Source organism: Gracilinanus agilis, chromosome 5, assembly GCF_016433145.1.
Source record: "Gracilinanus agilis isolate LMUSP501 chromosome 5, AgileGrace, whole genome shotgun sequence".
Classification (NCBI taxonomy): Eukaryota; Metazoa; Chordata; class Mammalia; order Didelphimorphia; family Didelphidae; genus Gracilinanus; species Gracilinanus agilis.
In genome coordinates this window covers 37,165,008-37,179,518 of record NC_058134.1, presented here as the reverse complement: position 1 = coordinate 37,179,518, position 14,511 = coordinate 37,165,008, and the positions used below count along the sequence as shown (strand labels likewise).

Sequence of the window (14,511 nt, the reverse complement as noted above, 5' to 3'; positions counted from 1 at the left end):
CCTTCCTTCCTCCAAATCCCCCCCTCCCCCTCCTTACCTTATGTTTTAGAATTTATACTAAATATTGGTTTCAAGATAAAAGAACAATATAGGGCTAGGCAATGGGGGTTAAGTGTCTGAGGCTGAATTCGAACCCAGGACCTCCCATCTCTAGGCCTGGCTCTTAATCCACTGAACCATGTAGCTGCCCCCATACATTGTGTTTTCTGCTGAATTTTCCACTACTTTAGTTAGAGGACTTTAGATGTTCTGTGGTATTTCAAGTTTGTTGTACTCCCTATTCTCTTTAATGTTAAAAAAGAAAAAGGAGAGACGCAAGCAACCACGTAATCAGCTGCAGAAAGGGCCCCACGGTGCTGTAAGGCGCTCTCTCTCGGCACTCTCTCCATTTTCTCATGTATACATGAGTCACATATACATACAGTCACAAACAGTCTCATGACCATCCTAAGTGTTTGCTTTTCATAATCACTTCTTAACTGCTTTGGTGTTTCTCCTTTCTCAGGCCCTTTTTAATGCCATGTTTCTCTCATGAATGGTTAAAATTCAGCTTGAAAAAACGGTAGGTTACTGCTCCTTGGTAGGGTGGAGCAGCCGGGGCTGGGGGTGACTGAAAGAAGGATAAAAAGGAATGATTTTACTCAGGCTCATCACCGATCCTACATCAGTCTCTGACTAATTACAAATGGAACAACCTGAGAGCCAGATAGTCTAATGCCAAAGAAGCATGGCGGGTAGGCTGTGGTAAGGCTTCAAAAATACATCAACACTTTCAAATCTAAAGTTGAAGCTCCTACAAAAACATTTTAAAAACAAACAAACATACTAGCAAGGTGATGACACTTCAGTTGAATGGGAAGGCCATATTAAAATGCAATGCACATTTCTGTTCAAAAAAGGAAATTTATGAAGGCGAAATAGATGCTTTCTATAAAATATTTACATATACAATGCACAAAATCCACTATGGTTAGTAACCTTTATGACTTTGAAGAGCCATATATTTACATATCTTTCCCTTTGCATGTGCATGTGCGTATGTGTGTGTTTTGTATATATTTTTAACAGTTGACAGCTGTTTTAGAGCATACAGAGAAGCCAAGCTGAATGAGGGTCTTGATTACTTCAAGATTAGCTATCTAAAGTTTCTATTCATTTTAAGTGTTGTTAGTGCGAAGAGTCATTAGTCACTTCCTTGTCTCATAGAACATCAGCATACATTTACATTGTTAATGAACATTTGGGGTAAATGAATTAATGGCACTTTTAAACATCAATTCAGTCCTAATAACTCTGTATGTCAGAGAAATGTTAGGATAGGATATAAACGAAAAGCCTTTTCAGTCAAGGTAACTAATCGTTCCTGCAAACAATAACAGGTAAAATTAATTTAAAATGTTTTTGTAACAGGGTTAAAAAAATCTCTATTTTCAGTGAAATAGTTATAGTTGAAATTTATATTTAACCCCCTTCCCCCTAAAAAAAAACTGACAAGAAATATGCATATAAACCAGAAACAGTCATAATTTAGAGTGACATTTTATGCCAATCACAAGAATCACACTTATTTTAAAAATTGACTAAAGATTACTTAATTTTGAGAAAATATTTTTATATCCTAATTTTTTTGAATTTCATTAAAGAAAAGTCCTTTAAATGTGTGGTACACGTTTGCAATGCCAATTTTGCAATACCACACTAAATAGTAATTATGTCATATGGAAAATCTGAAAGACAATGAGGCATAGTGGACATACTAGTAGCCTAAGAGTAAGGTAGATCTGCATTCAAAACCTGCTTCTCAGACATACCATTTCTATAAGCATGGACAAGTGGAGCTCCCAGGGCCCCAGGCCACTGTGTAAGATGATGATTTACATTTAGACTCTGCCAATAGAAAGAATTTCCAAACCATGAGTCCTCTACGCAGATGAAATTACAGACCCAAACTGCCTCACTTTAAACAAAGAAAAAATTCTTAGGAAGCAGCTAAAACATAGATAGCTATTTTGGAAAGTCCTAAATGCATCAAGAATATAATGATTAGAACATGTGGTAGCATAAAATATTATTTTCAACATCAAAAGTCACATTATAGTGACATTTCAATACTGTATTGAAAACAACTGAGAATAAAATATACTCATTTCCATCGAAATTTATTTCTCCAATCACTTACATTAACTAAAAACCAACTTACTAGATAAATGAATAGAATGTTTAAATCGCAGAATGTAATAAAGATGTGTAGAAAGAACAATTTGGGTTAAGTGGACAAGAAGCATACAAAACTTATTTTGACTAATTTAAATATAATTTTATCACATAATCCTAGCAAAGGAAATGGAACATTACTGGTAATCATGTAGCAGATTGGCCCCTGGGGTTACTGTGCATCTCTAAGAATTTCCTGAATATTTTCTTGGTGGTAGGATAAAATTTCTAAGAAGCTTAAGTTTATTATTTAATTCCACTAAACCAATATTATAATTGCTAATAAATTATTAGAAAAGGATAGGAATATAGAAAATGATTTAACAGTTTCTACAAAATCAATGGAGTATTCTCACTACATATTGATTTATTAAGGGAAAAAAATACAATTCTATTTTTAACAGTTTGATTCTATTATTGTCCACTTAAAATCATAGTCGAAACTTGAGAATTCAAAGAAAAATAGACAAGAATAAGTTTTTATCCTTGTATAAGCCTAAAGCTTAGGGGGTGAACTATACCTTTAAAAAAGGTTGATTTATTTTAGAAAAAACAACTCTTAAAGAAGTTAAAAGAGCTTGGACGCAGCCTACTTTGCTTTTCTACATTCTTCTGCTAAAGTCACTGTTTGGTTTATGATTTTAAAAGGATGACAGCGCATTAAACATTTGGCTAATGTTTCTGTATGTAATTGAAAGTTGACTTTTTGTGGTTTTCATTAGCGTCAGAGAGTACTACACACATTCTGTGAAATGTTCTTCAAGTTGCCCTGCTCAGCCTCATTGGGAGAATTAAACAAATTATGACAGGCTTCGCTGTTATCAAACTCTCATCTAAAGTTTCCAGAGGACAAAGGGGAAAGCACAGGAATACAAAACTTACCTTCAGACTTCAAATAACTCAACAAAGGGTCAATGCCAACTTCTTGTTCTTCAGCCTGCAGGGGGTGACGAGTTTCAGAGAAGGAAGGAAACATAGCTAGCAATAGCAACTATCCTCAAAAGTAATGGATGCTCTGAAAGAAAAACAAACACACAGGACTGGTCACTATTATTTCTTAATTGATTCTCTGAAACTGCATGGAAGAAGCCAAAAAAAAAAAATCTTAAAATTATGAGAGTTAAAGCCAAAGGAGAGTTCATTGTACACATGAGAAAACGGAGGCCCAATACAAGTGAATGGATTTGTTCAAAATCAAAGTAGTCAAAGAGCAGAGTGGAACTAAAACAGTAAGCATGCTGTCCGCTCTCTACTCAATTAATTCCAATGGTTTCCTTTTACCTCTGGATGAAAGTGAAATCCATGTCTTTGGCATTCAAAGCTCTGCCCAGCTGGGTCCCATCTCGCCTTTCTAATATTATCGCGCCTCACTCCCCTCCACACCTGCCCAGCAAAGGTGGCATTCTTGCCGTTTCTCATGCAGGAAGCTCCAGACTGTCTCCAGAGCTTGCTGATGGCTGCTGCGCCCGCTCGGCCCCAAGAACCCTCCTTGCTGGGCCAATGGTTCTTTGAAGATAACACTGAAGTGCCCCCTTCTGCAGTGCTGCTCAGGGCTCCTCAGGGTCTGGGGTCTTTCCCACAAAGATACTCTGCATGAGCACTGCATGATGTATGTAGGCACATATGCAAAAGTATACGTAGATTTAGTTACGTCAACATGTATATGTCAATGACATGAACATGGCTTTTTACATTAGAATGTAAGTCGCTTGAAGGCAAGATTCCTGTATCCTTAGTACCTAGTACAATGCCTACCACATAGAAGGTGCTTTTAAAATTAATAATTAATCCAAATGATAGCACATGAATGAATCCTTCAATAGTTCATAGTACCATAAGTTCATAAGAAAGGGGATTCAATTACTTTGCACAACTAAAATAGAAATTTCAATAGTTTTCCATGAATTCGCTTTATTAAAGTGATTTTTATTAATACCAAGGTTTCTACCAACCAGGATTCTCATTCCTCTACATTTGGTCAAAAAAAAAAAAAAAAGAGTTGAAGAATGAAGTTGAGTCATTGCATCTTCTAGCATTTCAAAGACCTTAAATATTTCTAGAATTTCTTTAAATTTTATTTATCAATCAGATACTACATTCTTAATTTAAAATATACCATGAAATGAAATCCAATCTCCCCTTTTTCGTTTAAATGGATACAAATAAGAACAGTAATTACATTAGAAACTTCTTTATTCACTTCTTCCTGGGTCAAGTGAGTTTATGTCCAACAGGTGGACAAATTTTTTTTTATTTTAAACCCTTAATTTCTGTGCATTGACTTATAGGTGGAAGAGTGGTAAGGGTGGGCAATGGGGGTCAAGTGACTTGCCCAGGGTCACACAGCTGGGAAGTGGCTGAGGCCAGGTTTGAATCCAGGACCTCCCATCTCTAGGACCGGCTCTCAATCCACTGAGCTACCCAGCTTCCCCCTGGACAAATTTTGTTCAGTGCATTTTGTGAATAATTACAAAACTATTTTCATAGTGCTTTAACAGTAACAAATCAGTAAACCAGAGTCTTACACACAGTAGCTGCTTCCTACATGTCTAGTGAATTGCACTAAATGAAGGGAACTGATAAGCACAAGCATCTATCACAAATTCTGCACATGGAGCAAATTCAACAGCAATGGGCTCAAGGAAGGCAGATTTAGGTTTTACTTCAAGAACTGATTAATTTAGTTGTAAGTCAGCTAAATGACTAAAAATTATTTTACTGCTTTCATTTTCAATGGATAGCTTCTACATAGTTCTCCATTCTCCAATGGTGTCAATTTTTCTCAGTGCATTACAAGAAAAATAGATTTAAATAGGTACTGGTATGTCTTTAACACATAAAAATCTCTTCCCACTTTTTTTTTAAAGAAGATATATGTAACTTTTGCAACCAGGTACTCTGTTGGTAGAAAAAGTTGTAATAGTCAGTACAGTTATTGATCAAATAAGAGAAAAATAACTGGAACCACAAATCCTAACGGTCTCTTGTTTCTTCATTTCTTTGAAAAAGTTGTTTTTTGTAGTCTGGAAACAATTGGACCCTTTTTTAGGACACTTTAAAACTTCAAAGCCAAGTTATTTGTAAGTTTAAATTAAGAATCACATCTCATGTCCTGGCCTGGTAGAAAGTGCACTGAAATTCTAGAGTTTAGCTTTATTAGCTCTACCCCTACTTACTATATTACTTAGTCTCCTCATCTGCAAAATCTCTAATGTCTTCTTCCCTCTCAAAGACTTTATGATCTTTAAAAATTACTTTTTTAAATACAGTTAACATAAATTTAAGCAAAATCCAAAAAATCCAAGTAACTATATTTTGTGCTGTTTAGCTATAATAAACAAAGGACAATAAACACCCAAGATTTATTCAAAGCAGCTATTTCTAACATAATATTGGTAAGTTTTTTTTATTCATCTACATCTAAAATATTATACAATGAAAACTGATATGCATTAATGACAATGCAAAAGACTGCAAGATGCTGAATTTCTTCCCAAATCCCAAGATTACAATCAGTATAGTTTTACCACTAAGTACTTTTCATTTTATTCTAGTGATATGAAAACTGGTATTCCAAAGTTTAAGTATGATAGTAGATTTTAATAGTATGACATTTTAATCAGAATATTAAATTAACATACCATAATCTACAATAACATTAAGCATGTGTAATACCCTTGGTCTTTGGTTATGTCTGCAGATGTAAAATGATTCATACCTTTCAACTTCAATACTGCTTGGGGATAGGGGTGTAATCTTGATATGTTTTATAAGATTTTGACATTATAAATTGCATTACTTCATTTCAATCAATCAAGAAACATTTATAACTACCTACCCTGTCTCTGGAAACCTTGTGCTGTGCTGGCCACTTCCCAGAATTCTCCTTACAATGATTTCTGCTCTGAGGGTCATCAATTGTACCTTCTTCCCACAGAACCTGGATTCCTCCAATGGGTCATATGATTGGTGAACTCTGGCTTTATTTTGCCCTAACCCAGCATCTACACTATTTTTCTGGAATCTCTTTCACTCTCCCTCCACTTCTCTAGAATCACTTTATATACTTATCAACCACACTGCTTGTATTTGCATCAACAACATTTAGCACAGTTGCTTGCACGCACTAAATTACCTATTCATCTACCTACCTATAGATTCAAAGTTAAAAAAAAAAAAAAAAGAAAAAGAAAATATTTCCCTCTCAAATAGGTTACATTCTGTCAAGTCAGACTTCCACTAATCTAGAGAGGTCGTAAAAATATTATTGTTCCTACTTTGCAGATAAATCAAAAAGATTAAGTAATTTCTCCTACCTCCTGTCCTGAGTAAATGTCACATCTTGGGGAGCAGACTTTTTTTTAATTGAAATGAAGCAAAACAGAGAAGAGTTATTTTTAAAACTTTTTTTGGACTGATTTGAATCTCTTTCCCCCAATCTCTGTCCAGTCAGTTTATAGTCACGGATTTTGTCATTTAAAATGGGATAAAAGATTTATGCAACTTCAAGGTTCATTATTTATTATAGTTATTATTTCAGAAAGTTCAAAATGAATTTTTTGACATTTATTTTCTATTGATTTTTAAATAATGCTGTTTTTTCTACTTATAAAACTAGATGTCATGATTAGTTTCTTAGAAGATAAAGTTTTTTTTTAAAAAAACAACTCAATATTTGATATTTTTCAAATTTACATTTTAAGTCAATCACAAAGCAAAATATTAGTCTACTATAATTGAGATTATTCCTTCAAAAGCAACAACTTTTATTTAAATCTCTTTGTTGTGATAATTTAAAAATATTTAAATTCATGGTGAACATGCCTTTATACAAGATGATTCTTGGTCCAAAAAATAATTCCAATTTAAATTTGCATTACAGCTAACAATTTAGGCCTATGTCTTTAAATAACTTCCTCCATATGGCATACTGGAGATAAAATAAATTCAGGACAAATAGTTATCATTTACTAAGTAATTATTCTAATACACTTATTAAAATATTTATTAAATTAAAATTTAGAGCTCAATGCCTGACACTCAAATCTATACCCTAGTAGGGGTAAACATTGAAAATGGCATTAGAAAAATTAAACATGAGGTGGGAAAGTAATGTTGTCAATTTAGTAAAGAAACAATAATATATAATTACACAGAGAACAGATGAATTCACTTCATCCCTATAACTCTACAGGTGACTCTGCTATAAAGTGTTTTGTTTTTTTTTAAACCCTTAACTTCTGTGTATTGGCTCCTAGGTGGAAGAGTGGTAAGGGTGGGCAATGGGGGTCAAGTGACTTGTCCAGGGTCACACAGCTGGGAAGTATCTGAGGCCGGGTTTGAACTCAGGACCTCCCGTCTCTAGGCCTGACTCTCACTCCACTGAGCTACCCAGCTGCCCTCTGCTATAAAGTTGTAATGCCACCTTAGCAAGCAATATATAAATTGTAAATTTCTTTTAAGATAAAAAACTAATGATAAAATCATATGATAAAAAACCCGGATCCCAGAATTGAATCATGTGACTTGCAAAATCAGTTCCTTTCCTGTGTGGTTAAAGATGATTATCCTAAAGGAGGAAATTTATATAAGAATGATTAATAAGACTTGAGAGAAATTGAAAAAGAGTACAAATGGACAACATTTTAAGACTACAGCTTAGCTAAAAGACAACTGGGGGAAAATAAAATTTTCTCATGCTTTCCAATTTAAAGAATTGAAAAAAATATAACAAATTGGATATTTAATCAAAAAAAGTCAAAGTGAACAGCTTCTAAATGTTTTTTCCTCTATGTACAGGATCAAATGAGAAATTATTGTGTGAACAAATATTAAATATTTTGCAAACCTTAAAGAGCTATATAAATGCTAGTTATTATTAATTAAAAGGCCTTTATTAGATACCTTTTATGTGTCAGACAGGGTGATAAGCACTGAGGATACAAAGACCAAAATGAAATTTTCTCTTCCCTCAAGGTGTTTACATTCTTAACAGGAAGATCTAAGCTATAAACATCCTCCTAGTGTGTCAAACAGGAGTCTCCATGGCCAAAAAAGAGGAGGAGGAATGAAGAAATGGAACCAATTGTTGGCATTGCTGTCATAAAACAAATGGTTCATCAACTTAGTTTTTCATTTCCCAAATGGCATTATATAGACAAAACCTCTAGAAAAAATAACTATTCTTACTTAATATCAAGCTCCATGTATGTTACACTCTTGTTCCTTCCTCTACTTTTTCCAATATTTAGACATTGCGTTAGTATTCTAAATTATGCTGTTACACATCCATATTCAGAGAAAAGCTCTGATAAGCATATTTCATTCATTTAAATTCTTGATGGATGATAAACTTACAAGTTAAACATAGAAATGACTATTATTTTACATAAAGATCTCTTGGGTAAGAAAAACATAACAAAGAGCTTAAATGGACTATACGATGCCCAGAGTTTAAGAAAAATTGACATCAGAAGAAGTATCATCTACTCCAGATAGGGCTTTTTTGCCATGAGGACTAGGCAATGTCTGAGAAATGGCATCTTACATAATGAAACTAAAGATAGAGGAAAAATGTATCAAAATGAAATTTCATCCTCAGAATCAGAAGACAATAAACTGGTCCAAAAAATGGGCTCAGGGGATGGGAAGGGAGTATTACTTAGTCATGTAAGCCAAAGTTGAATGCAGTGCTGGGGAAATATGTGCTGGAGTCTTATTCAATAAAAATCCCTCCACTTGAGCTCCTGTCTGTCAATCTTTAATACAAAATGGTTAGATTGGACTTTAAATAAGTTAATTAAGTATTAAAATCAATCATCTGAAAGTCTTAATATTTAATATTGTTAGATTGTATATCAAAGTGCTTTTATTATTTATTTACTCCAAACCTTTCCAGAATACTTCATGTGGCAATAGGGGGTCTGTATCTCACAAGATAAGTGCATTTACAATGCCAAATAAATTATATATAAAAGCATTTGTCTTAATACATGTCATTCAATATTAAATATCACCCATTGGTACCACCCTGAAACTTTAATCCATTTTTATCAACCACACATTTGTATTATTCAAATGCTGTCTACTAAATAGTTGTCTCTAGAGCTACACTGAGGGTCTACACATCAAAGAACAATTATCACAAAGGCTTTAAATAAAGCACATTTAACCCTATCATTGTCATAGACGATTAAGACTTAACACACCTGGGTAAAGAATCAGTTGCAAATTAAAATTCCAGACACAAAAACAACATAACTAATCAGGAAGAAGCAGAAAATGATGATCATTTCCACACACATACTTCTAAAATTCAGATGTTCTGGAGTCATAGCAAGAAGGAGCTTTTAGAAAACCAAAACAAGGACTGAAATATTCTAACATGTTGATCTTTTGTTTGCATAAAAGAATCTGAGGTCTTCCACGTGACTAGGCTTTAGTTACCTCAACTATAAAATGAAGGGGTTACAACAGGGGTTGGGATGGGAAGATTTCTCAACTCTCTTTCAGTCTATGCTTTGAATCACATTAGGTTTACTTTAAATGATTGGCAGGCCTTCCTTCCAGAAAGGGTTGAAATGTAAAAGGGATGATGATTTTATTTAAAATGAAAGCCAGGGGGCAGCTGGGTAGCTCAGTGGATTGAGAGCCCTGCTAGAGATGGGAGGTCCTGGGTTCAAATCTGACCTCATACACTTCCTAGTTGTGTGACCCTGGGCAAGTCACTTAACCCCTCTTGCCTAACCTTTACTACTCTTCTGCCTTGGAACCAATACATAGTATTGATTCTAAGACAGATGGTAAGGGTTTAAAAAACAAAAAATTGAAAAAAAAATGAAAGCCTCAATACTTATAAAAAGAAGAAAAAATACTACCCATAATTAATTACCAGGTTCACTTAAATACCAAATATAATAGTTTACCTTTCTAGCTACTAAGCAAACTTTTAAAATGTAAATCATGCATCATGATGCTATTTAATCTATTGTCTTGTGTCATTATTTAAGTCATATTTCTTAAAAAAAAAGATCAGCAATATAAACTTGGGCTAGTTAGCTCACTTTAAGACAGCTTTTTCTTCATTTTCATATTGTAAAGTCAAGGATACAATTAACTCTGTGCCTTGAAGACTATTAAAGGGGAGCCCTTGGAAGCAGGTAGAACAAAGAGAATGCTACCGTGATGGTGAGCCAGAAGAGTGGTGCTGTGACGAGAGAAATGAGGACAGAGCCAAGAAAGACCAACGAGGTAGAACGAACAAGACTTAACAGGAGCCTGTGTACTTCTCCAGATGTTAGTCACCTCCTTTCTAAAACTTCTGTATTTTATATGTGCTTTTACATAGACATAGTGATTTCCTTGTTGAATATAAGCTGTTTTTTTATGGTAGAATCTGTTTGTTGTACGTTTGAGTTTATACACTAGATCCTAGCCCCATGCCCTGGAATGTCCCAGGCATATTATGGTGTTTGATTAACAGCTGACTAGAAGGGGAGAAATGAGGGAGAAGGAAGAATCAAGCATAAGTCCTAGGCTTCATTTCTTGATGACTGGCAGTACGGTGGTACTTTCGACAGACATGGAGAAGTTCATGTACTGAGTTTATAGGGAAAGAAAATGATTTTCTTTTTGGGCACAGTGAGCTGGCAAAGTCAATGAGATATTATTCAGAAAGAAATTCCAAACATATAGTTACCAATGAGGCCCTGGAAACAGAAGAGCTTGAACTACATAAAGAGATCTGTCACTTGGGCTAAGAAGATAAGTGAACCAATGAGAACTGCAGATTAACACCATAAGAAAATAAAGAGAGAAAAGTACACCAAAAGTTTGTCCCCAAAGACTATCACCATAAATGAATATTTTATCAAGCTTCTATGTAGGACATTATGTGGAGAATGGTGACTGATCCATAGTGGGGAGAGGCATGGAAAGAACCATTTACTCATTCTATGTCCAGCAACTTCTTTTAAGTTGTCTATATATGGCCAGAAAGCAATCAATGATCCTTTCTTTTCATGTTTCATTAAAGTTAGAAGTTTTGAGGAGTATTTTCTGGTACTTTTTAGGTTTCTCAATTACTAAAATGGTGAGGAAAAGAAGAAGCATCACTTTATTTGGCAGCCATGACCACAAAACTGCCCTTTCTAAGATCATATATAAGCTGCCTCAGCTTTCCTCAGCTTCTCATCATGCTGATGAGGATCAATGAATGCTGTCTAATATACCTATACTTTATTTTTCACTATCTTTGTATCCTTTTCCCTATTCTGTCTTATCACCCAGTGAACAGTAAAAAAAAATTTAACCAAAACAGCACTTGGAGAAATTATAATCTATTTTTTGTATACTACTTTACAATATCTGTTTCAAGACACAAGAACAGTAAATGGAAAACTGACTGCTTTTATGATAGCAATGTAAAAGTTCTCTTCAAAATAAGTTAAGATCTGATTAAAAGGACAGCGAAAAATACTGAATGTAAAATGAGACATTTCCTCTATCAGGGAAAATATAGCCAGGTTCTGTGTTGTTGTTGTTCAGTTATTTTGGTCATTTTGGGTTTTCCTGGAAGAGATACTAGAGTAGCTTACCATTTCCTTTTCCAGCTCATAACAAACTGAGGCATACAGGGTTAAGTGACTTGCCCAGGGATATACAGCTGGGTAATGACAGAGACAAGATTTGAACTCAAAAAGATGAGTCTTTTTGACTCCAGGTCTAGCTTTCTATCCACTGTACCACTTTTAGCTACCTCTATTCTGTATTGCACTACAAACTTAATTTCAAGACTATCTGAGTATCATGGTTCTTCTAAAGTTTAAAAGGGCAGAATCTGCAGAGGTGAAATTATTCTGAAAAAGAAATGACTAAAGAATATACTGACAAATCAAATCAGTAAAAGTTTCTTGACAATGACATACATAAGTGATTATCAATGGGAATGGGGGGATGGGGAGATTAAGAAAAGCCACATGATAAATTAATAAATTAATTATAATTAATCGTTCAATCAGCATACATTTCTTTAGTACATTCTACGTGCCAGGCACTGTGTTAAGCATTAGAGCATTAGAGATGCACATCTAAAGAATAAAATAATCCTTCACAAACAGCTGACCTTCTACTGGGGAAGACAAGAATATATCTATAGCTATAGTTATAGCTATCTGCACACATACATGTAAACATAATAAAGCGAACAAATACAAATAAACACAAAGTGGCGAAATTCAAAGAAGTTTAGGAGGAAGGACATCAGTACTCGGGGAAATCAGGAAAGATTTCTTCAAGAAAATGCACTTGCGTTGTATAGAGAGGGATTCTACAGGTTTAAGCAGAGGGGTAGCAGGGGAACAACCAGTGCCAAGGCGTGAAAACCAGAAAGGAAACAAGGGGCCAGTTTAGGACCCGGCGGGTTTAGAAAGGAGAAACAGACAACAGGAAGACTGTCAGTGAGGATGGAAAGACAACCAGAAAAGCTTCTATTTGATCCTGGAGGCCACCACAGGTGTGAGGGTTTGGGCGTCCCACGGTCATTTCGGCAGTAATGATGGAGTGACGCAGGGAGGATGAGGCAGAAAACCAGCTGGTTTCCTGGTCAATATTAGTGAAAGGCACTTATGAGGGCTGGCGCTAGGGTGGTAGCTGTGACTGAAGAGAAGGGGTTAGTTGGGAGAGATGTTATGGAAAAAGATACAAGATTTATTCATGAGTGAGGAGTTGAGGACAATTAATGCTTTGGTTATGAAGCTGAGAGTTTGGAAGAACAGTGGTGCTTGTGGCAAAGAGAAAAGTTTGGAAGAAAAGGTTTCTAGTGGGAAAGATGAATTTAGTTCTGAACATGTTAAGTTTAAAATCTTTCTGGGATATCCATTTTGAAATGTCCAATGGGCAATCAGTGATACAGATGTGATTCAGGCTAAATTTGTGAGTCATATGCATGGAGATACCAGTAAGAGCTAATTAAGTTTCCAATGAAGTGAGTATAGAGGAATTGTTTAGTTAATAGAAGAGATAAAATTTTTAACTGCAGAAATTTATGTAGGAAAAAACAGAATATCTTTTAAAAATGAACATTCCTAGGAATTAATTTTAAAATTAAACAATGTTTAAGCATGCATATTCAAATTGATCTGGAATTAAACACTTGCAAAATAAAACTCCTAGTTTTGATGCTAAATACTTATATACTTCAAATGTTAACCTTACAATAATTATCAGAGAACTTGAAAATAAAATGAAGATTTGGTTTAAGAGTATAAATTTTTTTCTTCTCCAGAAAAAAAAATATCACTACCAAATATTCTCTTTTTAAGACTTCACAAAAAAAAAAACATTCAACAAATAATTTCAATTCCTAGAAGCTAATATATCGATACTGCTTCTTCAAACATTTAAAATATCTATAATTATTTGGCAGATAAGAAATACATTGAAGTATCAATGTGAAAATCTCTATCATGATATTTTCAGGTCTTTGCATATAAATATGGAAAGCAATAATTTCCTTAAACTAAGAACATATCCCCAGATTATAATATGTTGTTTAATAGGTCATCTCCTGAGCTCTGATTACAGTTTTCCTGTGTTAAATATAAGCAAATCAATAAAGCTAATATTTTATCACTTGCAATTTTCCCCCCTAAAAATATGGGAAGCATTCTAATTCTCTTTGATTTTGAAAGGATTCTCTAAGTTTCAAAATATTAACTTCTTAAGAAGTTCAAAGACTGACCTAATTTTCAGGATTAAAAAATTAATGTTGAGAGCTTTTTATAAACCATAAGCTTATGTCCACCATATTTTTACACTATTACTAACTGTGATGAGCAATCCCACTTAGAAAAGTTATGCATGAAAATCGGCTGACAGAAAGATACCTGGCCTTCTTGTTTACATGTTTTAAACCAAAACTTTAAAATTAATATAAAAAACATCAGCCAGGGACCAATCAGTAGCTTCACATATTAGAAGAAGGATTAAAGTTCATAAAGAATAAGGTAGTAAAAACTGGCGACCTAATCCTATGGTATATATGTTTTATGGGCAGGTGACTTAATCATGAAGAGGAAAATTCTTTTACCTTGCTCCTTATACCATTTTTGTGTTAATTATATCTAAAAGATATTTGGGTAATGTAAATACATTTAGTTATAAAAAAAAAAAGCTGTACTATGAGAAAATAAGATGGATTTTAAGCTAACACATACCTGAATACAGAAAAGTAAAGAATTCTCAGACCAGATAATATTGCCCCATTTAACATGGGAAAATAAAACACTTCTATGGGCT

The 14,511-nt window shown here is 34.2% G+C and overlaps 1 protein-coding gene across 1 annotated transcript in view; it reads right to left on the bottom strand.

The window, feature by feature from the left end:
* Nucleotides 1-14,511, bottom strand: part of TBC1D5 (TBC1 domain family member 5) — a 650,187-nt gene that overhangs the window by 373,172 nt on the left and 262,504 nt on the right. The window contains exon 4 of the mRNA XM_044678890.1: nt 3,097-3,229. Coding sequence (XP_044534825.1) covers nt 3,097-3,190 — 94 coding nt within the window. The 5' untranslated portion in view covers nt 3,191-3,229. The remainder of the gene's footprint in view (nt 1-3,096; nt 3,230-14,511) is intronic.